General features: G+C 33.1%; 7 protein-coding genes across 16 annotated transcripts; 3 read left to right on the top strand and 4 right to left on the bottom strand.

Moving 5' to 3' along the window:
• Positions 1-1778: 1778 nt before the first annotated feature.
• Positions 1779-5256, top strand: Rac1 (ras-related protein Rac1). Its single transcript, XM_076321136.1, has 3 exons — positions 1779-2173; positions 2639-3026; positions 3136-5256. The coding sequence occupies exons 1-3, from the start codon at positions 2139-2141 to the stop codon at positions 3289-3291; spliced, it is 579 nt and encodes a 192-aa protein (XP_076177251.1). The 5' UTR covers positions 1779-2138; the 3' UTR covers positions 3292-5256.
• Positions 5215-8680, bottom strand: Exo70 (exocyst complex component 7). 2 transcript variants are annotated; one of them, XM_076321131.1, is made up of 7 exons: positions 8319-8680; positions 7722-7958; positions 7095-7633; positions 6472-7023; positions 6225-6399; positions 5822-6091; positions 5215-5544 (listed from the first exon to the last, which is right to left on the bottom strand). In XM_076321131.1, the coding sequence occupies exons 2-7, from the start codon at positions 7948-7950 to the stop codon at positions 5273-5275; spliced, it is 2037 nt and encodes a 678-aa protein (XP_076177246.1). In that variant the 5' UTR covers positions 7951-7958; positions 8319-8680; the 3' UTR covers positions 5215-5272. The 2 variants fall into 2 exon arrangements, with proteins under 2 accessions (XP_076177246.1, XP_076177245.1); XM_076321130.1 differs by having other exon boundaries at positions 6165-6399; positions 8319-8679.
• On the top strand, positions 8387-16766 carry LOC143151726 (uncharacterized). 6 transcript variants are annotated; one of them, XR_012993414.1, is made up of 6 exons: positions 8387-8742; positions 8821-8910; positions 10593-10898; positions 13341-14207; positions 14776-14893; positions 15755-16766. XR_012993414.1 is itself a non-coding variant. In XM_076321137.1 (4 exons), exons 1-2 carry the CDS (start codon positions 12936-12938, stop codon positions 13440-13442), a joined length of 339 nt encoding a protein of 112 aa, XP_076177252.1. In that variant the 5' UTR covers positions 11161-12935; the 3' UTR covers positions 13443-14207; positions 14776-14893; positions 15755-16766. The 6 variants fall into 6 exon arrangements, 3 of the variants coding, with proteins under 3 accessions (XP_076177252.1, XP_076177253.1, XP_076177254.1); XR_012993413.1 differs by having other exon boundaries at positions 8387-8910; positions 13472-14207; XR_012993412.1 differs by having other exon boundaries at positions 8387-8910.
• LOC143151722 (dynein axonemal assembly factor 5-like) lies at positions 14464-17382 on the bottom strand. The gene is made up of 6 exons (XM_076321129.1): positions 16660-17382; positions 16323-16559; positions 16070-16265; positions 15679-15985; positions 14668-15589; positions 14464-14600 (listed from the first exon to the last, which is right to left on the bottom strand). Exons 1-6 carry the CDS (start codon positions 17360-17362, stop codon positions 14464-14466), a joined length of 2502 nt encoding a protein of 833 aa, XP_076177244.1. The 5' UTR covers positions 17363-17382.
• Positions 17383-17461: 79 nt separating this feature from the next.
• LOC143151724 (phosphoribosyl pyrophosphate synthase-associated protein 2) lies at positions 17462-21668 on the bottom strand. 3 transcript variants are annotated; one of them, XM_076321134.1, is made up of 6 exons: positions 21538-21668; positions 21079-21168; positions 20604-21012; positions 20260-20532; positions 18155-18301; positions 17462-18070 (listed from the first exon to the last, which is right to left on the bottom strand). In XM_076321134.1, exons 2-6 carry the CDS (start codon positions 21153-21155, stop codon positions 17912-17914), a joined length of 1065 nt encoding a protein of 354 aa, XP_076177249.1. In that variant the 5' UTR covers positions 21156-21168; positions 21538-21668; the 3' UTR covers positions 17462-17911. The 3 variants fall into 3 exon arrangements, with proteins under 3 accessions (XP_076177249.1, XP_076177250.1, XP_076177248.1); XM_076321135.1 differs by having other exon boundaries at positions 21079-21118; positions 21538-21607; XM_076321133.1 differs by lacking the exon at positions 21538-21668 and adding an exon at positions 21334-21531.
• Positions 21669-22379: 711 nt separating this feature from the next.
• LOC143151204 (uncharacterized) lies at positions 22380-24972 on the top strand. Of its 2 annotated transcripts, none has more exons than XM_076320112.1 (3): positions 22380-22577; positions 22654-23034; positions 23111-24972. In XM_076320112.1, exons 2-3 carry the CDS (start codon positions 22959-22961, stop codon positions 23230-23232), a joined length of 198 nt encoding a protein of 65 aa, XP_076176227.1. In that variant the 5' UTR covers positions 22380-22577; positions 22654-22958; the 3' UTR covers positions 23233-24972. The 2 variants fall into 2 exon arrangements, with proteins under 2 accessions (XP_076176227.1, XP_076176226.1); XM_076320111.1 differs by having other exon boundaries at positions 23111-24971.
• Positions 24973-25538: 566 nt separating this feature from the next.
• Positions 25539-26646, bottom strand: LOC143151308 (ubiquitin-conjugating enzyme E2 T). The gene is made up of 2 exons (XM_076320329.1): positions 26297-26646; positions 25539-26069 (listed from the first exon to the last, which is right to left on the bottom strand). The coding sequence occupies exon 2, from the start codon at positions 26062-26064 to the stop codon at positions 25597-25599; it is 468 nt and encodes a 155-aa protein (XP_076176444.1). The 5' UTR covers positions 26065-26069; positions 26297-26646; the 3' UTR covers positions 25539-25596.
• Positions 26647-26686: the final 40 nt, after the last annotated feature.

Genomic DNA, 26686 nt, shown 5'->3' with positions numbered 1-26686 from the left:
TACTTTCTTCGTTGATAACTGTTAAGAATGATCGAAATAGTTTTCTTCACCAATAACCGTTATGAGTGAACAAAATAAATTTCCCCTATTGATATCTTTTATAAGCAACGGAAATAAATTTCTCTTGTCGATAATGATTGTCGACAACGAAAAAAATTTTTCAGTAACTTATAATCGTTATTTGTAACTAAAAACATTCTAGTCAAAGAAATAATTATCACTCGGACTTTTTTAAACTATAGTTTTACGCAATCAGGTTCTAAATTTTTATCAAAATCAGTTCATGGATAATTCTATATCATTTACATACATATACTAGGCTGTTCAATAAGTTTTGTCATTTGATAAAACTTATTGAGCAACCTATTATAGTACATTTTTCTTAAACATTTTAAATCACTCTTAGAGAGTATTAAATCTTGTTCAGAGACATTAAATAAACAGTTTCTTCATCTTAACATAGACAAAATTTAATAAAACTTTATTCCTTGCATACCTAAACCACATTTGAAATCATATATCATAAGTAAAAATTTTAAATTATAAGTAAAATTTATTAAAATGAAAGTCCACTTTTGACCAATACTGTGTACACCAATAATAACACGTATTTTGTTAAAACTTAATTTAATCACAAGAATTAATCATAGAAGTAGACTAACAATAATGATCCTCGATAAGTTTTTTTGATCCTTACTGTTGTTGAAAACCACGGAACGGTAACGATTTTTTGAATCAGGAGGAAAATGTAAAAAGTGTTATGTAATCGTAATATTGCAATTATGTGTAGGTTTTCCCCACCACTAAACTTAGTGAAATGAGTAATTCTCTATGACTCCCACCTCAATCTGACATCTGTAATCCTATTATTGCAGTCAGAATACATGCTGAATCGCGTGTTAGGCTGACACTGTTTTGTCTGAAAGACTTCGACAATCGACGGGATTACTAATTCTACGATATTGGTAAACTTTTAACGATGTCTATGAGATCAAGCAAAATTGTAGGAGTTAAATTTATGCGCTATGGATACTGTAATAGCTATATTCTCATCATTTGTTCTTAACAACGTTTATCATTTACTATAAGTATATTAATTTAGGGATTAAAAAATATTCAGATTAAACTTTAATAATTTAGTCTATATAAAGAAAATAAATAATATTATACTTAATTTAACATAAAATTAATCGAACAAAAGTATTAAAGTGTTTTACTTCAGACCACTAAAGCGCCGCTAGAATAGCGCCATCTAGCGTGTCAATAGTCCAAGAACTAAAAACTTATCGAGAAAGAGATGGAGGATGGGATACGTTGCATGTTATATTCCCCTCAAGCGGCAGAAATTATTGCTGACGATGGCAACGTAATCGGAATTTAGAACGCGCCTTATACCTTTTAAGCATCTGTGTAGAATGGGTATAAACAAGTTTTTTTAAATCGAATGTTACATACATATATGTTTATATGGTTATATAATGCACGTTATTTTAATATGCCCATATTTTCTTAAAAATACATACATATATACGTATCTAGAAAAAATTCTTCCAAACTCATTACAATACATCAATTATATTTTAATCCTAAGTTGATGTATTTTTAGACCTTAAAAAACGCCTTTTTAAATTGTATATGTGCCTGAAATAATATTTATAAATAAAATGGAAAATGACCACAACTTCTCGTGTTCATAAAAACACTATTTTTATTCTTTAAGGGTAAATAAAGACCCATGATCATAATTGAGGCAACAGATCGAGGTCAGGAGTGCTGCATTCAATGAAAGGCCCCCCTACTGCGTTTACCACTACAAAACAAGGACAAATTAAAACGAATATTTGTTTATTTTGATTTTTATATTTCTACACACATCATTTCTTTTTGTGTTTCCTTCTTTTTCTCTCACTCTCTTCAACTTTCGCTACCTCTCATTTTATGATCTTTTTCTATCTTGCGTTTAACACTACTTATTTATCTCTCTTGCACCCATCCCCCTTTATGTTCCTCTCCCTGTTTCACGGCACTTCAACTCCTCTGTCTCTCTTAATCTTTCGTACTCTGTCGAATCGAACTAGCCTCCCTTCCTGCGAATTTACGTGGATATTTCTACTTGTGAACGGTTCCCAACCTTCAGGATGCAGGCCATTAAGTGCGTTGTCGTAGGAGATGGGTGAGTATTTTCAAACTTATTATAATGTATGTTGATATGTTTGTCTTTTCCTATTTTAGTAGTACTCGATCTAGAGATCTAGAGATCTGACGATTGGTTTTTCCCGATCAAGAACTATTTCAAAGCAGGCACCACACCCGTTATTTCTTCGAATGCATTTTTATAAATTTCTTTTCCAAATTTATAATGCGCAATAAGAAAAATATTATTTTATTTTGAAATTAGAATCTAATTGTTGATAATTCATTGCTTAGATCTTCTTCTTTCACTTTCGCTATGCTTTTCTCTCTTCTCCCCTCTCTTTTTCCCATGTTTAAGTTTACTTGTTATTATTTTATTAGCTATTATCAATAGAATATAAATTTTCTGCTTTTATTTGATATACAATTAACCTTTTTCTTATTCAGATCATAGTATATATATACATACTTGATTTAATTGTCTTTAATTGGTTAATTTCTACAGAGCTGTAGGTAAAACATGCCTCCTCATAAGCTACACTACCAATGCCTTTCCTGGGGAATATATCCCAACTGTATTTGACAATTATTCTGCAAATGTTATGGTTGATGGCAAACCAATCAATCTTGGTTTATGGGATACAGCAGGCCAAGAAGATTATGACAGATTAAGACCATTGTCTTATCCCCAAACAGATGTCTTTTTGATCTGTTTTTCTCTGGTTAACCCAGCCAGTTTTGAAAATGTTCGTGCTAAGTGGTATCCAGAGGTGCGTCATCATTGTCCAGCTACTCCAATTATCTTAGTAGGGACTAAACTGGATTTACGTGAAGACAAAGAGACAATTGAACGATTAAAAGAAAAAAAATTGGTACCAGTTACATATCCTCAGGCATGTATTACTTTAATATATAAATCATTTATTAATAATTGATTAAAAAATAATAATTAATATAATACTTCAATTTTTAAAATAAAGATTTTTGTTGTACTATATTTAGGCTTTGATAATAGCAAAAGAGATCGGTGCAGTGAAATATTTAGAATGTTCAGCCCTAACTCAAAAAGGATTAAAAACAGTATTTGATGAAGCAATTCGTGCAGTATTATGCCCTGTCCTGCAAGTAAAACCAAAACGTAGATGTTTCCTTCTATAATATTAAATGTCCGATAACGGTGGAGCAAGTGTAAATGTATGACCCCTCCTCCGATCGGACTTGATTGCAGCAGGACATCTAACTCTGATTAAAAAAGAACTGCTGTATGATTCATCTCTCTACAAGCATCTGCCATAAAAGCGCACAAATCAATTTGTATAATGCGTATAAAAAGGTAAAAGAAAAAATATATGTGTGTTTTGGACATTAGCTGGATGTTCTGAACAGAGAAAGGAAGCCAAATGAAAACCGAACTGATAATGTACAGTATACTAGAGTGTGTTACTAATATTAGTTACTACATATGAATCATAAGGAAACAAGCATTACTATGTATGTGTGTTTGTACACACCTAGATACTAATCAATTTAATCATGAAGGTAAACCATTTTATGCAATTGTACATTTTATATTTTAGATAAAAAAGCTTATTCTTCTTTTTTAATTTTATGGTATAGGAAGTGATTAATGGAGCAAAAATATTAACAATACCAACAATTTGTTTATCCCTTACTTAGATATTACTTTTCTATAATAAATATTTCTTTCAGATAAGTTGATCTTTACCAGCTAATAATTATACTTGAAGTCATTTAAATGTATACCTATAGTGTCCCACAAGATATGGTATAAACTGGTAGAAGGCGATTGTTCGTCAAGAAATAAATTGAAAATGTAAAATAAGATTTTTTTGTACAATATTTTTTTCTGAGAATATCTATTTTGAATATTCATTAAGCACACGTATATTTGACTGAGCCTTGATTTTATATATTGTTGTAGACTGTACTTGTGTTTTTAAACATTGGCAAAATCATTTTTTTTTGTTTATCTAATTACCTTATTATCTACATAAATTATCAGTTTCTTTTAGACCTTTGGTATAATTGAATAATGTAAATCGTGAATCGTGAATACATAAATTCTAATTTTAAAACAGGTATCATAAACGCTTTTGCAACAACCCCTTGTACAGAGAACAATATTGCAAACAGTTATTATCTCAACTAACAAATTACTTAAGAAATGATACAAATACTTTTAAAATATATTTTTTTTCATGTTCATCTTCAAGCTATAGTCTCATTAGTGTTTACAAACTCAAAACCAAATTCAAATAGTACAAATCTATTCTAGAATGTATAAAATCAAGGTTAAATGCACACATACCCAATGAATATTTTTAATTAATTTTCTCGAAAACAAAGCGTTGCCAAAAGATTTTATTTTATGCTTTTAATATATTTTTACATTAGGTATCCAGCATCTACTTGCTAGTACTACTTCTTGTGAGACATCCTTTGTAAATCTGTATCTTTTACAGTAAATATACAATTGCAAATCACATAAAATGAATTCCATCTTCAACTAAATTGATTAATATTACTAGATACATACCATGATATAAGATAGATAGTTATCTAAGTTTTAGAGGTGAGCAATACAAGTGTGATTCTAATTCTCTGCCTCTTTGCTGCGTCTTCATATTGCTACAGTTTTGCTGTAATTGATACACACAGCATGGCTAAAGAGATAAAATACAAAAATTTAATATCAGAGGTGGGGAAAATTAGTACGTATGAATGAATGTTTGAAAGAGTGCATATAAAAGCATAAAAAAGAGAGAAAGACAGAAAGGAATTATTCTATAGTAAGTAATTGTACATAAATGGTAAAAGTTCAAACTGTATTCCTATTACTATCATTTTACATATATAAGCTGCTGAATCTAAATCGAACGTTATTTGTTTTTTATACATACACATGTATGCGTGTACACATGCGCGCGCGCACACAAAACACACACACACAAACACACACAAAGTGGGACTGGACCGAGATCTATTTCAATCGTCGCAGATCCACTGACCTGTGCAATCTATCTGGGAAACGGAGATTCAGTCCATAAAAAATATCATAAATACTGTAACTAAATATGCTTTATTAAATGGGTGTTTATTAAATTTTTCTAGTTATTCATTATGCCGTTGTATCAAAGAATGTGTCAATCAATGCAGATATTTGTTCTGGAGTATATTTTATATATTTAGCTGGGTTTTTAGTAAATGATATTCCATGGTATTTGTTATAGAAAGCTGTATAAAGAGGAACAATGGCTTGCTGAAGTTCATTCCGTAATTCTTCTCGTAATCGAGCATCAGGTACAGAATAAGAGCGTTGACACTTTGCGACATCCTCTAATTCTCTTGTGAATCCCACAAATTTTTCTTTCAATGTTTTTGCTCCTGGATCTATGAAAATGACAAAACGTTTACAGTTGCTTTTTGTTTTAAACACTTTTTAAAATTAATGTTATATAATTCATGCTTATTATCATAATTGTGATTGTGTTATACAATTTATACATTTCATAAAATTTACTTATTTTTTATTTTATTACATTATTAAAATCTTAAATAATTTATCATTGCAGATAGATGACATTTTATATGTAAAATAAACAAAAATAAAATCAATTTTTTACTTTACATTAAAGAATACAAAAAATATAAGCATTTAAACACAAACCTGGTTCATCAAAGGGTTGTTCAAGGAAGCTACGTGCTTTTGCAAAGGTAATAAAAACGAAATTCGTTTTATCATGTAGTAAAAGATTACGGTATGTATGCTCTGCATTAGGTTCTGCTAATAATAGCAATTCCATTAAAGAACTACGGCGTAGAGCATTTACAACGTGATTATGATTATTTAATCGAAAGAGAGTTCGTAATGCAACATCTGAATAACAAGCATCACTTTTACTTAAGAGTGCTAAATTTAACTGTGCTAATACTTTCTCTGAAATGAAAAAACCCTTTAAAGTTTCATGGTTCTTCAATAATATTATTAAACGTAAAGGAGTTATACTAACTAATATAAGTGCCCAGAACAATCTTGCACATGTTCTCTGTTTGTTTTATGGAGATAGTACCTTCCATATCAGTGCTACGTCGTAAAACAACTCCTGCAGTATCTGCATATTCTGCTAGTTGTTCCAAAAAAACTAAAACATTACTTGTACTTTCTGCTACAGTACCATCTTTAGGTAAAACTGAATTAGATTCATTTCGAACACTTTCTGCAAAATCTTCCAGTGCTTTTGCTCCCTATATTATTGAATTAAACACTATAAAATTTAGATAAAATTTGTATATGAGAATTTCATTTTTATAACGTACAGTTACATTTAGAGTATTGAGCACAGAAGTAAATTTTGATCTGAGAGCATAATCACAACCCTCAACAGTGCGCTCCAAGTCAGGTTTTAGTTCTCCAAGATGTTTTAGAATAGGAAAAATTACAAGTACTGCCGAAAAATCACGCCGTACAATACATCTTTTAGCACGAGTTGCTATACTTTCTCCATCATGAGCTACAAGATCCATAGCTTCACGCACAGTAGCTTCTAGAACTTGGGCCTGTAAAGTAGTTGGCAAAATCTTGGCTACTAATGATCGCTCTGCTTGCATAAGTTTATGAAGACCAACTGTTAATAATAGGTAGTTTTCCATTTCTTGTTCATCTGGTGCTGTGTCTTCCACAGAATGTCCAGATAATTGTGGTGGTGGCTTTCTAGATGTTGTTAAAGACAATCCCAAACCAGTAGTTTGCGAAGCTTTTAATAACATTCTACTAGCTTTTTTTTCAAGAGCATGCTGTAACCTTCTAGAAGCTCTTCTTCCACTAGCCTCTTGGCTTCCTATTGAATGTCTATTGCCAAATTTTGCTTTCTATAAAATATAATACAATTGTTGGTAATAATTTATGAAATAATAAGGACACACTATTATAAATTTCTTACTGGTAAAGGACTTCCTGCATGTGTACTACCACCACTGGCACTTCTCTGATGTTCTTTTAACAACTGTAAAGATCTTAAAACAATTGTAGAGCGTACAGATGCATAAATTTTTATATGTCTACGATGTCCTCTCTCTTCGAGCCAGCCAGCAATTTTTAGTAGGTCTCCTAGAATGCTTTCTGGTAATGGACAAAGAGATTGTGGAGCATCTTCACCACTAGTATCTTCATCGGATCCAATTAAGTCCAAAAGAACAATTGGAAGGATTGGTTTACTCTGTCTAGCTAAAATATCATGAAACTCTACATATAAAGCATCTAATCCAACGCCAAATAAACTTGTTACATTTTCTAGCTCTACAGAACTGGGATTATTTTTTTGAAAATAACGTTGGGCATTATAAAGTCGATTCATTGCTTCCAAAAAACTATCCAAGTCTCCAGATCCTCCTGGACCTGCTTGCACTGCACCTTCTACTTCCTGGCATACTCCGTAGTATCCAATAGCATGATCTAAAGCATTTAATGTTCTTTCTATATCTACAAAAAAAATGAATAAATAAAATTTACAGACGTGAAGAAGTTATTTTAATTATTTCTGGTTGATTTACAATTACATAACACATACTTTGTTGTTGTGATTGAAGATTTCCAGTTTCATTGTAAACAGGAAGTATGGTACGACGCAATGTAGCAAGGCGTTGTTCCAAAGAAGAAAGAATTCCTACTACACTATTAGTCAATTTTCTACTTCGTTCTTCTGCCTCCTTTAATACTTCCAAAGAAGCAATCTCTGCCTCTAGTTTACATTGTATTTCAAATCTTCGTTCAGAAGTATCTGCTTTTGTACTATGCATTGTTTTATCTGCAAATTGCAAAATATATATATTACAAATTATAGAAACTATAATAAAGATTTCATCATTTAAGAGTACATTTTTATATTATAATACTTAACAATTGATATTTTATTATAGAATAAAATTATGATATAAGGTACAATGTTGTTTTAAGTAGGTGTAAGCTATTTTAAGTGTGTATAGATCATAATTATTATAAAAGATAAAATTATTATGAAGAATATAAAATCCTGTAAGGTTATTAATAATGCCACTAGTAACACAAAAATTGTTTCGTAAATTACAACTTATGTGCCAGTAATCTTGGAGTAAAATTCTGTTATAATACATGAAAATAAATTTTACTTTTTAATTTATTTACATACCATGATTTTAACACAATTACTTATATTACAAGAAAACATAGACTAACAGTGTTTTCTTATATCACTTCTGTATGCAGAATTTAAATACACATACACACACACATGCACACACATATCAAACTAACTGCAGAAAAACTTATCCAACTATTGCAAATGTTTAAGTGTGCTTTGATTTCCACTTGGTAATGTAGAACGTGCTTGGATGCGCAAGCTACTTGGCAATAATTCCAGTATATGTGCCAAAATATGAATAAATTGTTTTGAAACTAGTGTAACAATGGGTTAAGTGGATTCTAGTCATTTAAGGGGAAAGTCACTAAGTCACCATGCTCTGGCTATCCTTTCTCCTTTACAACTCGTTCTTTTGTGCATAGCGCGACGTCATGGCAGAGATATTATATATTCTGAACTACATAATTAGCCTGTGAATGATGTGTTACATAAACCACTATAAAGTAACAATAATTAAATTATTTTTTATTAAATATACTTCATTTTTCAGAATTAATTTCAACTCGTGTAACCTAACCTATACATCACAAGTTGCATAAATCGCTATGAAAAGAGAATACTATCAATAATCTTGTAATAGGTAAAATATAAAATATATTAATAATTTAAAGATTTATTTTATTAAAGCTTGTAAAATACAAAAATACATCATTTCTAAAATTTATTGTAAGATCAACAAAAAATCAATGTAACTTGACGACATAAAGTATTAAACCATTGTTATTTTTTTGTACTTTAAATTATTTAATTTATAATTAAATGACTCATATAATCAACGGCACATATAATGAAGAAATTATGTTTTCGAACAATCTTTTCTTAAAGAAATATAAAATACGTATAGGATAATGTCAGAATAAATGAAATATGTTAGACGAAATAATTTTTTGTTATTGAAAGTTTATTTTGAATCGTTGTTTAAACTATTACTACTACTACTACTACGACCACCACCATCAATCGAATAATAATCGGTTTAAAAGATCGAACAGTTCGAATAAATCGAGCAATTTAAGGGAAATCGAATGGTTCGAATTGAGCCAAGCGGCTTGAAAGAAGCATATAGTGTAAATTCCGAAAGTTCTTTCAAACTAATCGGTTTATTTTAACCAGAGGAAAAAACCCTCTACAATTGAGTAAGAGTCGTTCCTAGAACTCAAGAAAATAGACTAATAGTTACACACCACTTCATTGATTACGCAGGCATTAATATAAACATTGGTATTTCGTCCTTTGGATGGACTAGTTTAATACTTGTTCATTACCAATATGTTTATTGAGTGACCTTGCACTTAAATTTATACAGTAGAGTATTTATATGTTTGATTAAAAAAATACCTTATGATATTTCGTTATTCTATTATTTCTCTCAATTAACATCTGTTGAATATTTATGTGCAATTTAGATAGTTCTTTTATAAATAAAATAAATATTAGGGAAACAACGATATCGAAACAAACTTATGATATATTAAAATAATGAATAAGTGTTTCTATAATTCAGTATATAGTAAAAAAGCATAAAGAGAAAAATTGTTTAATGAGCAAGATGAAAATTAGCTCTAAAAAAAGACTAACAATTTTGTTGGAATTAATTTTTTATTCACTTCAAAAGAAGTTATATACAATGTGTGGCACACAACTGTCCTCGCGATTTTTCAGGCATTTCCAATAGTCTGATGAAAACAAATTTCAGACAAAAGTTAATCAGTTTCTGGTCAGCTACAAATGTAGATATAAAAAAATTTTTCTTGTTAACTATTGTAATAGCTTTTATGTGTTGATGTACGGACAAAATGTATTCATTGCTATCTTAAAAGGATATATACTTTTCTTTAAAAAAAGACTTAATTTTCTGATTTTTATTATTCTGTTAACTCTGTATTTCTTGCGGTAATAGAAATGTCAAATTTTAATACCTTTTGAACATTATTTTCTTGGGAAACACGGTTTAATACTTTTTTGTGGAAAATAACTAGAGTTAAATCGGATATATAATATTTGTCATACAAAATATTTAATTCCATTAAGGAAAATTAATTATATTTCAAAATCATCTTCTTTACTCCACCTACTATAAAACTGTTAATATTACATAATATTCCTTTTTGTATTAAATAACTCTTGTGGGATAAAACAGAAGTTTTATGCATTAAATATAAGCATAAACGAAACCGCAGTAATTTCTAGTCTCTAAGCTTTATATTCATATATATATTGAAATCGTGAAGCAATTACAATTTATTCCTATTACTATGGCAGAAACCGTAGCTAAGTCTAAGAATGTGCGACTCGTGTTGGAATGGATACCCACACGAGCTCTTGCTTGCGGGCGAGAGTGATTGATCTGTACAAGTCCTACCGCCGAGCACAAAAGCTTCTGCAAGTCGTCATCAAATGGACCACGAGTTTTTCAGGAGAAACAATCGACCATGGACGCGATTTAACGCGTCTGGTCATATTGTTGCAGTGACAACAGTGGCTGCCCCAACCCACATTGAGCCAGCGGATCATCGAGATTCTTCAGCTGTTACTGCTTGAGTGGCTGGGCAGAAGGCACTGATCCGGGTGAGTGAGGCTGTTGTTGAGGTGAGGTCCCAAATGAGGTATTTGCGGCTGATCGTCGTCAGCCACTGGCAGTTTGAGGGGCATTTCCGGTCCCTGGGCCCTTTTTTTGTACGTGGGGGAAATCTTCGGAAGATTCCCTCGACTCCTTAGGGAGGGACCGGGGGAAGTGTAAGATACCCCGCAAGTTGAACGACCCATTAAAACCCATCATGGTGATCATCTTCGTACGTTATCGGGGGGGGGGGGGGGGGGCACCGAAAACCGAATTGCATCAACGCTTCCAGTGACCCTCCGATCACCGCGTCCAACCCCATTTTCGGTAAAGGGGCGCGAAAGGTTGGCCCTCCTACTTTCCACAGCTTTTGGACGCTCGGCGATGGGGCAGGGTTACACTTTATCTTGAGTTCATCTTGTGTCCGCTCTTGGGGGGAGTCCTGACCCTCCCCAGAACGAGAGCCCTGGTTACCGCGCATTTCGGTCGAATCGTCGCGATGTTGAGCAGGCTCGAGTCGATATTCGATCTGGTCATCCCCATCGCCTCCTTATACGAGGGCGCTCCGATAAGTACTTAGCTTCACCACCCGATGGTCACCACGATCACAAAAAAAATTTACTACCCTGTAGTACATTCTTGTAGACAGCTACTGTCAAAATTTCAGCCGAATCGGGCTCGTAGTTTTGTTTTGACCGCGTGTGGAAGCGGGTGTGTCCGCGTATTTTAGAAAAATGGAAAAAGAACAATTACGGTCGGTGATTCGATTCTTGTTTTTGGAAGGGAAATCGCGCAGCGAAATCAAAGAGCGCTTGGATGCAGTCTACGGTGACTCTTCTCCTTCGATGTCGACCGTCAAAAATTGGTTTAACGAGTTTTAACGTGGTCGCACGTCGGTTTTTGATGAGCCACCATTAGGGGCAATTTATAAAGTTGCCATTCTCGCAGCCTAGGCGGTTAAGCTAAGGTCCCTGTTCCTCCTGCCGTCACCGTACCATTCATACAACCAAAAAAGGAATTGCGAATGGGTCGTTGCGACGACCGACAGCAGTCTTACGATATGATTGGCATCAGGTATCTCGAGTGCGCCAGACCCCGTACTGTAGCAAGCACAGCAAGCTGCTGTCCCCCAAGGACGGTCCCTGCGGTTGGAGAAGATAGTCAGCTGTCTTAGCCAGCTTCTCCCTACCCTGCGGAGCCAGAACAACCTGGTTCGTCGTCTCTATGTGGGCATGATCCATTCGGCGGCCCTGTATGGAACCTCCGCATGGGAGGGCGACCTAGTTCATAAACGGCTGGCATTGCGGGTCGCTCGTGGATATAAAACCATGTCCTATGAGGCGATGACCGTCCTGTCAGGGATATCCCCGCTGAACTTGCGAGCGGGTTGGTCCCAGCGGGACGGAAAGTGGAAGCCCTCAAATGCCAGGCCAGCAGTCTATGCTGTTGCGGTAGCAGCAGCGGTTGACCGAACCGATGTTCGGCTAGCAGACTGTCCGGCCACTCCCGTTGGAATGACTGAGTAGAGGCTACGGCTCCCTATCCAGCGAACCAGGACACGGTGAACCACACCCTGGAAGTGTTCCCAGCCTGGGCGGGGAGTGCCGTGTCCTAGTCGGCACGATTGGGGCAGATCTCTCGATGGCGGGCGTGATAAGAGCCATGCTCGGCAACGAGAGCGGGCTCGGGTGAGTTCGAATAGGCTTCTCCACGAGCAGCGGGCAGAAGCGCGTTGACTCAGTGCCTTGGGTCTCTGCCTGTGCCTCACTCGGGGAGAGGATAGCTCTTAAATGAGCGAGAGGGAGACACTCTCGAGGGAGGGGCTTGGGTTCTGGGTATTGCGGAATGTAGCGTCGGGACATTTTTCCCCCTTTGTGAAAAATAAGAGGGGAGGGGACTTTCACCCCCTTTTAACGAAAATGGGGATGGGCATGCCAATCTCGCTGCACGAGGGGGTCACCGAAAGCGTTGATGCAATTCCCTGAAAGAGAAACGGTGGAACAGCATAGTCCTATTCTGACGACGATGATGAGGGAAGGGGAGTGATGAACGTCTACCTCCCAACAAAGTCACAGACTGGTGCAGACTCCGTACCGCACGGGCAGATAGGGAAGACACCAGGAAGCCATGTTGACTGGAGAATTTTACACTACCCTTGGGACAGTCTTTTAAAAATTTTCTCCATCAAAAAGGAAAAAAAAAGAGTATCTAAAGTACCAATCGCTACATCTTCTCAAATAAAGAAACGAGAAAACTTTATAATCTGCATTAATGTCATTATCGTTAAGTATATTTCAAAAACTTTTCATTTTTTCTTGTGTTGTATTGGTTTGAAATTAAATATTTAATTTTCTCTATATTTTTTACACTTTGGAAATTATAATGTTAAAAGTCTTTCAAAGAAAGAAAAATTTGTATACTTAATGGTAATTGTTAACTGCTCGTGGTAGATCTCGAAGATCTTTCGAGCATTGAATGTGTTTGCACGATGGGTGCCGACTATAAGCTGCTCGAAGGACCGCCTTCCCGTTGGAAGGACTAATTGTGGTTGATCGTTGTCCGATGGGCTGGACCAATGTAGATTGCTCGATGCCGCCTTCGAGGTTTCCGCCACTTGCTGCTATCACGTCCAGGAGGGTGTTGAGCGTTGTCCTCACACACGGCGCCTCACTGGATGTACAAGCCGGCTGCCGAATTTCCTCAAAGGTCCAAGATTACGTTGAAATGCTCGAGGAATTGCTGATAATTCCCTCGAGGAGTGCAAGTTCGTAATGAGAACTAACGCAGGAAGCTACACACTTCAATCCGTGCGTTCAGGCCAAACACGCTGGCCGTACACTCTAGCCATACACTAATCTAAACCTTACGGGTCAGTGCAAACGTCACCTCGGTTCGCCATACTCCCTCAAATTAAGGGTGGGTGGCAACGAATGACTGACCAATTACGGCGGGTCCTAGTCTCGCCGAATCGAAGACGTGCCCATCGCTATGGGGCTTAGGTGGGGGCGTCGCGACGTGGACAGGGTGTCCAAACCCCTACCGACCTGAACCGAAATTTCCCAGCATCTGGAAGTAACGCAACAAGGCCGCCCTAGGCCTTGCGTACCAGGCTGTGCAGGGGGTCCCTGTCCAACTGCTTGCAGTGTTTTATGACGGGAAATAGCCACTACTTACTCCGTGCTTCGGGCTGAACAACAAAAAACTTGACCTTTGGTGACAGGCCCTTGCCGTAGCCGTGCAGATAATTTCTCTAACAAACCCGAAGCACGGACACGCCATAAAACACAGCTGAGAGCCTCTACAGTAATGACAACAATGTAAGTGTAAAATTTGGTTGTTTCTTGTTTTTGTAAAAAATTTAAATTTAATAGATTTGTAATTTAATATGTGCACTTGTAAGTAATACACAAACATTTTATGGAATTACAAAAAACATTTTTTAAGAATTACATTATTTTATATTTCGTCAAAATGCAATAATTCCTGAAATTATAAAATCCAAGATAGAAAATATAAAATAAAGCCAACATACATGAATATTCAAGTTTAATTATACATTACTGTTTATTGATTTTAATTATTTCTTAACATACATAAACAATATTTTAAAAGGGAATCTATATCCTCCTGGTTCCTGAAATTTGTTTTGCAATTTTGAAGTTTTTGGTAGAGTAATTCTGGATGCACTTTTGCTAATTCTTTTAAACTATCTAAAATGATACTTGACATGAGTATAATATACTGATATTAATATTAAATTAATATAAATGCAATTACCTAATATAATATTTTGAAATTCACTGTCTGGGTCATCTAAGTATATTATAGTTGTAGTATATAACATATCTATGTGACCTTTGTTGAAATGTATATCATAATTTTTAGGTATAGCATTCCAAATATTTACTAGAGTCTCTAGTGATGCTAATCTAACATCATCACAACCATCATCAAGTCGTTTCAGAAGTGCAGGATAAATTTTATGTATGTGTTCTTCAGTGAGGTAATTAAATTTTTGTCTAATGTTCATTATCAAATACATAGCTCGTAAAGAATATAGTCTACTTTTTCTAGAATTATCATCTGCAAGACTAATTAAAACTGGGATTATTTTATCAAGTACTAGACAAATATTTTGTTCCTTAAAATATTGAGTTTTTTCCATCAAGTCTCTTTCATGTTTTTCTAAGAAAGCACATAAACAGGACACAGCAGCTGTACGTATAGCTTCAGCAACTCTTCCTGCAGTCCAAATTAATCCAGGAAGTATATAATCTTCCAAAAATTGGTTAGAAAATTCTAAATCTAGATTTTCATTTAAAGTATTTTTAGTAAAATACTCTGATAATAAAGTAAAATATTTTAGTCTTAGTTCAGGATCAGTATCATTTGCCATAGTACTTTTTAAAATTGATAAAGTTATATTCATATTAAAAGTGAACATTGTTCTGACATAAATTAAACATGCACAGAAAATATGAAACCCAGGACTATGTATTGACCATGATTTATAGTCAGAAAGTGATGAAATCAATTCTCCAATATATTCATAATAAAGTTTTTCAATATTACTAAAAGAATTAATATTTGTAAGAATGTCTAATAATTCTTTTGCTTCTACTTCTATAGAATGTTCTTTTGTCATTGACAGAATAGTAAATATTGTTATGAATAAATCCTTTGATATAAGTTTGCAGTCCTACAAATTTTTAAATGTGTCAAATATAAGAAATAACAAAATTTTTAATATGATTTTGTTTAAAATAATTTATAAAATGAAAAACAAACCTCTTTGCATACTAAAAGTAAAGAGTGACAGCACGAAAGTATTTGTTTTTGGTATGCCCCTTTTTTATTTTGACAGATATGTGGTTGCTGCAAGAATTTTCCAATGTCTTCCAATAATGGAAAAAGTCTGCAATGTTCACTACTTCTTAGGATTGCAGAAAAAACTCTTAAGTGACCTGCAGATGGAGTATCTTCGAGGGTAGGAAGTATTAAATGAGAGTAGGTTTTTGTATGCACAAAATATCCCAAATATTCTGCTGCTTTTTCAATATTTTCTACAACTCTGTTGTCTTCATCATTACAAGCTCTATTGAACAGTGCATTTATTAATTAAAAATGCATATAATTGAAAATTACTTTCATTATCTATACTTAAAAATTATAGATTTACCGATACATAGGAGATAAGAGTTTTTGAATGTGCTGTGTTACATCTTCTTCTATGTTTAAAATAAATACACAAAGCAATTGAGCAGACCTTACTCTTATGTCTGCTATCCAATCCCCTAATTCTAAACTAATTCCATTTATTAATTTACTGAATGTTTGTTGTGCTATTATACGACATCCTAAATTGGGTCTCACAACTGCAGAAAATTTATAATAATGTAAATATTGAATTCTAACTAATGTATTAAACATACCATTAGGGTAATGACAAGGATCTTTGATAAGAAAATCCATTTTATCCTTGAATTTTTCATCATTCTGATTTTCTTTTATGTACAATTGTCCAACAGCATCCCACAAATTTGCAGCTTTCTCTCTAATCTCTTTGAATTCATCATGAAGGCCTGTTAAAAGTAGTGGAAGAATTCTGTGCCACCAATTATATCGATCCCTCAAATTTAGCAACCAGCAACCTGATACCTCTATTACAGCTATAAAAAATTGTAAATTATTTTTAATATAAAAATATAATTATGCTTCATAAGATATAAATGAAATTAAAGTAAATAATAAATGAAAATAACAAAATACCTGTTCTAATAAGTCCATTTTGATCAAATAATTTTTCTGCTAAAGGTAGAGCCACATCTTCTATAGATTTACTATTTCCATATTGAATTAAAGCTCCTATTGTTGTAATGGAAGCAATTCTAACTTTATAATGTTGATGTGTAAAATTACTTAAAATTGGTTTTACAAATTTTTCTGACTGTGTGTAAAAGTATTTTGATAAATTCTTGGCAAATTCAGATATACAATTACAGCTCTCTCTCTTAATTAGTGGATAATTATCTGTTGTAGTACGTATTAAAATTTGTACTATGTCGTCGATATATGATACTAATAAGTTATTATATTTTAATATTATTAGTTTTAGTAATATAACACATTTTAGTCTGACTTCTTCTGAGGGTTCTATTTGTTCCTGAGATCCCAATCTTCTAGATAAAATTGGAAGTAAATATATAAGGTACTTATCATTAGGTGTCAAATTAAATATAAATAATTTCATAATATCCAGTGTTTGATCGCGACAAATTTCTGCAGAATCATTTAAAATTCTCAATAAAAACTTGTTTACAGCATCCCATAATTTTAATATTTCATTCTCAGATTGTGGTAATTCTAAAATTTGTAGAATTCCTTTCAAACCTTGTACTCTTCGTTTCTTCTCTTCTGATTGTAGCATAACACAAATTCTCGTAAATCCATGATTTATTGTTTCTACAGACATTCTCAAAAAACCTACAAGTTATGATAACTTCAAAAACTGAAACAGGTTTGGAACTGTCTCCATAAATTGTGTATTTCCATAGCAACACATTTATTGATCTATTTGCCTTAATTCAAATGTTTATTAATGATATAATTACATTTTTTACATAAGAGTAAGTAAAACAGGTAGCTATTCTACTCTTTTTTTAATTACATCATTATTTTACACTCTAGATTCTAGAGCCTAGAATAATTTATGGCCTCCACATCTTGAAATAAACTTATCATTTCTTAAATATGAAGAACAAATTTTACAGATCACGACATTGGATTAAAAATAAAATTGATATTTTTTAATAAATCTTAGATAGATTTAGTGGTTAAAAAATATATATAATATATGAAGCTAGATATAAATTTTAAAACAACTTAATTATCGCATAATTTAAAATAGACTAGCATATTCATTGTTCTACAAAACAATAAATAAAGCTTAATAGATATGTCTTTAGTATGGTCCCTGTATATAGAAACTCTGTATTTAAGACACATTATTTTATCATATTTTTTAATCTTCCAAAGTGACATTTTTAAATAAATATGACATAGACTCTTTGTTGTGAATACGTCTAATAGCTTCTGCTAATAAAATACTGATATCAACAGTCTTTATTTTTGGGCACTGCATCTTCTGGATATCATGAGGAACTGTATTTGTTACAACAACCTACAATAATAGTTACATATTTTATTACTTACACATAAAGCAATCTTCAATTGTATAACTAATGTTACTTTTAGATGCTGTTACCTCATCAATTGGAGACTCCTCTATTAATCTTGGCGCATCAGAACTTAAAAGACCATGCGTAGCTAAAACATAAATTTTATATGCTCCTCTTTCTTTAAGAACTTCTGCTGCAACTACATATGATTGGACGTCATCTATCATGTCATCCTGGAAATAAATCATTTTTTATATCAATATTCTTTAACTTCATTATCTTTATAAAGACTGTTTGAAAAATTTGTAGCCCCACATGGAAAAAAAATTGATTTAAAAAATGTATTTTTCTACATATTTTTCAATATAGTCTCCTTTAAGACTATTGCATTTAGTCAAATGATACTGCAAAGTTGTTATGCCATATTTATAATTTAATATGATCAAATTTACAAAATAGCCTTCTGCTATATTTACCATTTCTTCATTTGATAAAAATTTATATTCAGCCAAGAATTTATTCATTGTAGAAAGTGACCAAAAATTTGCTGATGTCATCTCAAATGTACAGTCATATTAATATTTATGTTGATATGTTTAAATTTTAAAAGGGTGCTTTGTTTTCCTAAATTTATTTGTGTTTGAGTTACTTGAACATTTGCTTTTATTTATATTAGGTATAGATAGTTTTGCAATTGACTACGAAGGAGCATTGCAAAAAGTGTAGCAATTATAAATTTGTTAAATTCTTGTTACATTTTCACCAGTTAGAAAGTACATTGATACAAAGAAATGTTTATTTTATGAATACAAATTCATAATTATAATTATGTTTTAATTATATTGGCATACATAGAAGTTTATAAAATGTTCTCAACATATAATATTTGTAATGATAAGTATTTGTTATTTGTGGTATGCCTAAACAAGTGAATTATAAGTATTTAAGAGTATACAAATTTATAGAAGAAAGAAGGAAGGAGGAAGTTTACAAAAAATAGCAGTAAAGTTTGGAATATTGCAAAAAGGTGTACAAAATGTATACTTAAAATTTCAATACGAACAGGTGAAAAATAGAAGATAACTGCTCAGCAAGAGTGATCCATTATTAAAAATTTAAAAAAACCTGTTTATTAGTGCAGAACAAATAAAAGAGAATCTTTTATTGTCAATATCTATTATGCAAATTAAGAAGAAACAAAGAACATTATAAAAAATCAATATCATTTTGAAAATTTATAATCTGAAGTAACGAGATGAATAAAAGAAGGACATATGTATGGAGAAAAGAAGGTCAAGCATTTAAGCAGAGTCTAATAACCACTACTATAAAACAATAGTGTTGAAAATAGCAAATCAAGTTGGAAATTTAGGTATTATGATCGAAAACTTACTGTTGATAAATATATTGAATTATTGAGGGAGAGTTTATTTCTATCTATTGAAAATTTAGAATCAATAGGATCTATATTTCAACACAACAATAAATCAAAACATATGGTGAAAGTTAAGGAACTTTAAAAAAAAAATAATGTATCAGTACTTTTAAAGAACGGATGAAAGCAGATTGCTACTGATACTTTAATAAAATTAATAAGCAGTATGTCCAATTGCTTTATGATATTATAAGAGTAAAGGTTTATCAAACTATATGTCAATTATTTTGAAATTTGTTATTTTTATATCATTTATCCTAGTATTACTTAATGTTGATTTAATTTCCAATATCTATAAATACGAAAAAATTTCTTAATTTATTTTCTTGAAAATTTATTGTTTCAATGTAATAAAAAATTATTCTATTAACATTACAAAGACTGAATAAATATATCTTTATATCTAATTTATATGATATTTTCTATACAATAGTTTTTATTTAAAATTTTCCAAAAATATAAGCATCAACTTAAATATCAAGGAGATTTAATATAGCATACGTGATATTGATGAAAATCCAATTTCATAAATTTTGACTATCAGAACTAGTTATGTATGCATTGTCATCATGACATTACACTTCTTTCCTTCCCAAGCTTAGTCTTTACTTCAATTACTTATCAAACAAAGACCAGCTAACAGATCATTTTAAACATGAACTTATTTTTATAAAAATGTTAAATATTTACAGTAACATATGATTTGCAAGAGGCCATTAACTTTTTAAATGTTCGTACATATCTAAGTTTACATACCACCATAATAGCTATACGTCCACCCACATCTCCTACAACATTAATTGGTGGCTTTTCTTTTGCAGGATGCATTGGAACACCAACTCCAACTTCCATCGTTCGTGAAGCCAAAGCAGGTGGGGAATAACGTCCATCATTCATGTCTAATTCTGCTTCTCGCTGCTCTCCGTGAATAACTGCTATACCCAAACGTAATCTTTCTGCGTAGCTAGTTGCCTTTTTTGCACTGCCAGGATTTCTCGCAACTATTACTGAATTGTGATAGTCTGGAATCTAATTAAATAAATATATAATTAAAAAATTAAAATCTATTATAATTGCTTTTAATCATATTGTTTACATACAGATTCTTGAATATATTGCAGTAGGAAAGGACTGGCACGTAAATTGTCCACTGGAACATCAAAGAATCCTTGAATTTCCTTCTGGTGTAGATCCATTGTAATTATATGGGTTAAACCACTCTTACACAACATTTTTGCTAATAATTTAGAAACTATACAACCACGTTTTCGCATCTTGCATTGCTTAGAATAAGGTAAATATGGAATGACACCAACAATATTTTTTGCAGAAGAAGTTTTGCATGCATATGCCATGATCAAAAGCTCCATTATATTATTATTTACATCCTTTGTTCCAGTTTGAATAATGTACAGATCTTTACTACGCACAGAGTCTCCGATTTCAACCATAGTTTCACGATTTGATTTATGATATACAGAGCATCCTCCATGCTTAACACCCAATCGACTTTGAAAAAAAAGGGTTACATATAATATTATAAAATATTAAGGATGCACATGCATAAATACTTACTTAGCAATAAGATTAGCCAGTTCTGGATGAGAATTACCAGCTATAAGTACAATATCTGAAGATATAGGTTTATCCATATTACAATTGCTTCTAAAAAATCAAATGATACAAATAATTTATGTAGAAATTAATATACTTATTTATTTTCAGTTAAACTTCTTCTTTATTGTAAAGTAATAGAAATTAATGAAGTTGATAAACTACAATTATAACCAATTAACACAATAAGGTACATAGTTGTGTAAAAAAAAGTACCTTATAACTGATGAAGTTACAATAATGAATTAAACATTTATATTAAATTACGTGTTATACAATGTTTGCAATTCTATACATCAAATCTTTTATACATTTATATACTAATGTTTTTCCAACTTTATTAATTATATTTTACTGTTTAATTCAAATAAACGAATAGTCCAATTCAATATGACTACTACAATATTTCTTCGCATTGACCTTCATCGATTTACTGACTTCCTGATCAGCTTAGCGGAACTTAAGTAGAATAACGCAAGCTTTCTATCACATACACTGGCTCAATGGATTCTGACCAATTCAGAGGAAAGTTACCATGCTTCGGGTTACCATTTCCTCTTTGTACATTGCTCTCGCGCGCGCTGCGCAAAATGAATGCGTAATATTATACCACTGATTGTAACACAGAATGACTAACTTTCTGAAATATCTAACCTATGAGTGATATATCACTTAAATTATTATTAAATAACAATACTTTGCCAATAAGTTATGTTCACATCTAATATGTAAAGTATAAAATAAATTTTTATGTCAAATATTAAATTATTATTTATTAAATACATTCCCATCATGTTTTTAGAATTAATTTCGATACATGTAATCTATACGTGGCAAGTTGCACGAGATGCTACGAAATAATAATGTTATCATTAATTTTGTGATAAATAAAATATAAAATACGTAATTAATTTAACATTTGAATTGTTATTTATTAAATATATTTCATTATATTTCTAGAATTAATTTTAATGTGTCATTAAGTCATTTTATTGAACTATACAGATGTAAGAATCATTATTTTATTATGAAGTATACGAGTAATTAAATACGTATAAACAGTAATACATAAATTTGTATAGGTAATCTGCTATCATCATTACATTACATTTATATCTTTGGGAATCTATAAGTATATTAATAATCATTTATACTATCCAGTTTTGTACATACATCATGTATTTCAATGTAGATTATATGTTCTTTGTATTATAAATGTACAGTATTATCTCGTTATAAGTCGTTATTCGTATTTTGTTAGAAGCAGTCTCTCTATTTCTTCCTTTTTATTTCATGTGGGGGAAATCTTTGAAAAATTTTAAGCTTTAATATTTGTAATTTCCAGTGCTCTGTCCCCTCCCCCTCCACTCTGTGCATCGCGGTTATTGGGAGGGGGGCGATAAAAAGGTTCCCCTCACTCGTCAACGGGGTAGGGCCACATTGCCTCGCAACTATTTTCCGTAAGGAGCCGCACAAAGGGGGGCTGTGAGTCCCAATCTCACAATTGCTTTTCTACTTCCTCTATTGCTTTTTTAGTTGCCTGTCCACCACCAGCGCGGCTACTACTTTATATTCTTGGGAGCAGAGACTAGTCCTTGCCCCGAAATAAGTGACATATATGAAGGGTGAAATATTTGACTCATTGTTGACCTCACCATAAGAAAGCAGAAATACGAGATAACCGACTAGGAGGACCTCTGTCGATATTACATATTCACAGAGGAACACCCCAGCCATCCAGTTTCTCTTGCTACCGAAGATGGTTGACGTTTTCACCCCTAATACCATACTTTATTAAATGAGTAAATTTAAATTAATAAATTTATAAAAAATGTATTCCGATGATGCTAGGACAGTGCACCTTCCGTCTGAACAAAAGTCTCGATGATATTGATTTTCCACCAAGCGTTGCACATGGTATGTACCTAATGTAGGGAATTTCAGTTAACTTGGGGTCCTGAGCTAGTCAATTTTACTCACACCCCCTCCTCAGGATGTCTCTGGGGTTTTTTTGCTGGGTATCCTTTGAAACAACCTGCAGAGAAGCATAAACGAGTGAGTGATACTCAAGGAATTGTGACCAAGTATCATCAGTCGGCGCACCCGACCACCTAGTCTGCCAAGCTGGGAGTCACGGTAGAAGAGCTGGCCGTGGCCATCTGAAGGCTCGGGGCGAAGAACACTGCCTTGGGTCCTGACGGTATACCCAGCCGGGTCTAAATCTTGGCTCAAGGCGTCCTTGCTAACAGCCTCCGGCAGCTGTTTGGAGGCTGCCTGGAGGCCATGCGACTCCCCTCTACCTGGAAGGTGGCGCGAATGGTTCTCCGGAAGGAAGGAAGGCCGGCCCGTGGACGGATATTCTACGTACCAGCTTATCTGTTTTCTCGATGCTGCGGGAAAGTTCTTTGAAAGGGTGCTGGCAGTCCGCATCGTCGGGTATCTACCACGGAGTAGGCCCGATCTGGCTAAGTGCCAGTTCGATTTTCGGAAAGGTCGGTCGACGATCGACGCCATTCGTCGCATACGGTTCCTCTTGGCCTCGATTGTCTGCCAGGATGGCGAAGCATTGGCGGTGTCATTGGAATTCCGTGGGCCGCGGACTCCCCGATAGCATTAGACTAATGTGCTACGCAGAGGACACGTTATTGCTGGCCGTCGGGGAGAGTTGGAGGAGGACCATTCAGCGGGCCGAGGACGGTACCCGACACGTCGTCGATTGGGTTAGGGAAATAGGTTTGCTGTGCGCCGCCAGCACTCTCTCCAAAAGCTTGTCCACGTTATCAAAGAAACATAGACTGGTACGTGGACGGAGAGTCTGTAGGCCAACCTTCCTTCCGGAGGCCAATCGAGCCATCTTACAAATGGAGGGAAATCGTCCGGTCTCCAGGCAACGATCGAGCATCTGTCGAAGGTCGTCTTTAAAAACGTCCTGAGTCAGGCACACAATCAGGAAGCCAAGCACTGCTGCGCCAAGTTTAGAAGCAGATGGCGCTGCGGGTTGCCCGCAGCTATAGGACCATGTTCTACGAGGCGGTACTCCGGAAATAAGGACAACGTGACGCCGGTGCTGGTAGAACAGGGGCGTCGAACGAACGCCCCTCTCCCAATAAACAATAAAACACAGAGCGTGAAACGCAACAAACATACACTACAAACACGCTGACGGGCACGAACTTCATGCAGCATGAGAAACGGTGGAGGCACCAAGAGGTCATACTGACATGCTGTACCCGGTGTCCCCCTGACCTCATGTGAGAATGACCACCCTGGTGGCTTTAGTGGGTAGACACCGTATTCGGTATTGCAAAAAGCAGGGAATTTCATACTCTCGACCTTGCCCCAAGGGTGGGGGTGTCTTTTAAAAGATGTCCTCGCGATAACAAAAAAGAATGCCACGTTTGTACGATGGTTCAGTGATAGTATTTAAACAGGAACAAAATCATTCTGTTTTTGTATAGCTAACATTTGATTAGAAGGCTATGCCAATGCCGCAGTATTCTCTCTCACTTACTTGCAATCACAAGAGCGACAACGGACTATGGGTGGAGCGAGGATGTAAACATGTGCCTTCTTCTCGTGAATGGATAATATATGTCTACAGACAAGTTGAAAATGTTGTAAGGTCGCTGGCTATCTCAAGCCTATCATTGTGTCATTCCACAAAATTGTCGTAGAGAACTGTTGAGCAAAACTTGCGAAAGTCTTTACGGTAATGGAAAACAAAATCAAACTGTAGAAGATTTTAAACTTTACATTACAAAGTAATACTGTAAACTCTGCTACACAAAAATTGAAGCCTCTTAGGTAATAGTTAGATGGTTACAAAAAAATACTTAATAAAAGTATTTCAAAATAAAGAAAGCTTTACAAAATTTTGAATAAAAAACAATTCTTTATACATTTTTATAAGACTAAGAATCTAGCAAATAGTATGCTACTATTTTGTTGAATTTAATTTTCAAGTTTTTATTGTAATTATTGATACAACTTTTGCTATACTAGAAATAGCTGTGACTTTTATATTCTTTGAAATATTAATGAAAACTATGTAAATACACAAATTAATTTCTTGAAGAAGTTAGTTTAACAATCAAATTTTGTAAATATGGTGTTATACTAATTATTTTATTGTAGATTATATAATTTTTGTAAAATTGAATCTATATTTATAACTAATTTCAATTACTTCATAATTATTCCTATAAAAGCTTTTATATAAAAATACAAAAATTGAATGTTTTATACAACAAAAATTAAAATTACACCAAAAATTTTATTTACCTTGATAACAAAAGATATATTGCACTACTTCTTCCTTTAAACTACACAATTTTTTAATAATTTTTATGTTATTAAAAATATAGAAGGTATTTGAAGGAAACAGAGTTAAAGAATTATACATTATATTTTTTTCAAACATTTATTTTATCTATATAATTACATATTTTAAAAATACAAAAAAATATTTGCTATGAATTATTAAAGTTTATTTTTAGATTTTTCTATAAACTTTCGTACTGTATTCTCAAATTTCTGCCTATTAAATACATATTCTTGAGCTATATCTATCATTAAAGCATCATCAGGGTTTGGATTTCTTAATAAATGTTGTATAGCATCCAAAAGATTTTTTAAGCTAATAGTAGGTCTCCAACTACCTTTAGGTGGCATATGTAGTAGATCCATACAAATACGACCTTTATTATCAATGTTTGGATGATAAATAGGTGTTATGAAAGTAATCCGTGGAGGTTCAAATGGATACCTTTCAGGTATGTCAATTTCTAACTCAAAAATGCCATGATTATATGGACTTCCACATGGTCCAATAATTGTTGCAACAAGGATTTGGAGATTATCATCCTTTGGATAACAACAAATTCCTCCTATTGGATTAGATGCAAATTGTTTAAGTTCACGTTTTAATCTAGAGGACCTTTGCATCATGTTACCTTTAATAATATAATATTATTATTATTTTAATTAATAATTTCAATAATTCCAATTACTTTCATTTCATATATAACCAAATATTTTTTGTATTGAGAATCTAGAAGATTTTTATAATTCTCAATATGAATGATGTTTAATTATCTGTATTAATAAACTTATGTGTCTTTTATTTAATTTACACCTTTTCAATTTTCATTTATATTTATGTTATATTTATATAATTTACCTTTTCAAATCTATTTCAAATATAATTTTATGTTTTAAATATTTTCATTTAAATTTAATCTTCCGAGTTAATGTAACAGTTTTTTACTTAACAAATGAACCGTATAAACTATACAAGAGTTCATGAAATACATGAGTTCCTAACACTTTTACCAAAAAGTAGAGCCCAAAGTTTATGTTCCTTGTCAATGAGTTATGTCTAGGTTATGTAGTTTAGATGCGAATGGCTTTAATGTCGGCTATTTTATATCTCTCTATAACATTATGAATTTATATAGCGTGGTTGTTTAACAATAGCTGTTACTGTTGATATTTGTTTTAGGCTGGTTGATAGTATTTATCATCTTTGAGGTGGGTTTTGGTGAGACAATGGAAGGACGTTAGTGTTCTT

The sequence above is a fragment of the Ptiloglossa arizonensis genome, chromosome 9, assembly GCF_051014685.1.
Source record: "Ptiloglossa arizonensis isolate GNS036 chromosome 9, iyPtiAriz1_principal, whole genome shotgun sequence".
NCBI classification, from domain to species: Eukaryota; Metazoa; Arthropoda; class Insecta; order Hymenoptera; family Colletidae; genus Ptiloglossa; species Ptiloglossa arizonensis.
This window is presented reverse-complemented; position numbering and strand designations above follow the sequence as displayed.

Excerpts from the sequence above, each read along its gene's own strand:
- LOC143151726 (XM_076321137.1), top strand. The coding sequence starts at position 12,936 with ATGAACGTCTACCTCCCAACAAAGTCACAGACTGGTGCAGACTCCGTA. Across the intron at positions 13,173-13,340 it reads TCTGCATTAATGTCATTATC|ATCTCGAAGATCTTTCGAGC; the intron begins GTTAAGTATATT and ends TGCTCGTGGTAG.
- LOC143151308 (XM_076320329.1), bottom strand. The coding sequence starts at position 26,064 with ATGATGCAAAGGTCCTCTAGATTAAAACGTGAACTTAAACAATTTGCA.
- LOC143151204 (XM_076320111.1), top strand. The coding sequence starts at position 23,505 with ATGCTGCGGGAAAGTTCTTTGAAAGGGTGCTGGCAGTCCGCATCGTCG.
- Rac1 (XM_076321136.1), top strand. The coding sequence starts at position 2,139 with ATGCAGGCCATTAAGTGCGTTGTCGTAGGAGATGG. Across the intron at positions 2,174-2,638 it reads TGCGTTGTCGTAGGAGATGG|AGCTGTAGGTAAAACATGCC; the intron begins GTGAGTATTTTC and ends TAATTTCTACAG. Across the intron at positions 3,027-3,135 it reads TACCAGTTACATATCCTCAG|GCTTTGATAATAGCAAAAGA; the intron begins GCATGTATTACT and ends TACTATATTTAG.
- LOC143151724 (XM_076321134.1), bottom strand. The coding sequence starts at position 21,155 with ATGGATAAACCTATATCTTCAGATATTGTACTTATAGCTGGTAATTCT. Across the intron at positions 20,533-20,603 it reads TGCAATATATTCAAGAATCT|ATTCCAGACTATCACAATTC; the intron begins GTATGTAAACAA and ends TTATTTAATTAG. Across the intron at positions 18,302-20,259 it reads GACGTATAGCTATTATGGTG|GATGACATGATAGATGACGT; the intron begins GTATGTAAACTT and ends ATTTATTTCCAG.
- LOC143151722 (XM_076321129.1), bottom strand. The coding sequence starts at position 17,362 with ATGTCTGTAGAAACAATAAATCATGGATTTACGAGAATTTGTGTTATG. Across the intron at positions 16,560-16,659 it reads AAATGGACTTATTAGAACAG|CTGTAATAGAGGTATCAGGT; the intron begins GTATTTTGTTAT and ends AATTTTTTATAG. Across the intron at positions 16,266-16,322 it reads TCCTTGTCATTACCCTAATG|TTGTGAGACCCAATTTAGGA; the intron begins GTATGTTTAATA and ends AATTTTCTGCAG.
- Exo70 (XM_076321130.1), bottom strand. The coding sequence starts at position 7,950 with ATGCATAGTACAAAAGCAGATACTTCTGAACGAAGATTTGAAATACAA. Across the intron at positions 7,634-7,721 it reads TCTTCAATCACAACAACAAA|ATATAGAAAGAACATTAAAT; the intron begins GTATGTGTTATG and ends TTTTTTTTGTAG. Across the intron at positions 7,024-7,094 it reads ATGCAGGAAGTCCTTTACCA|AAAGCAAAATTTGGCAATAG; the intron begins GTAAGAAATTTA and ends TATATTTTATAG.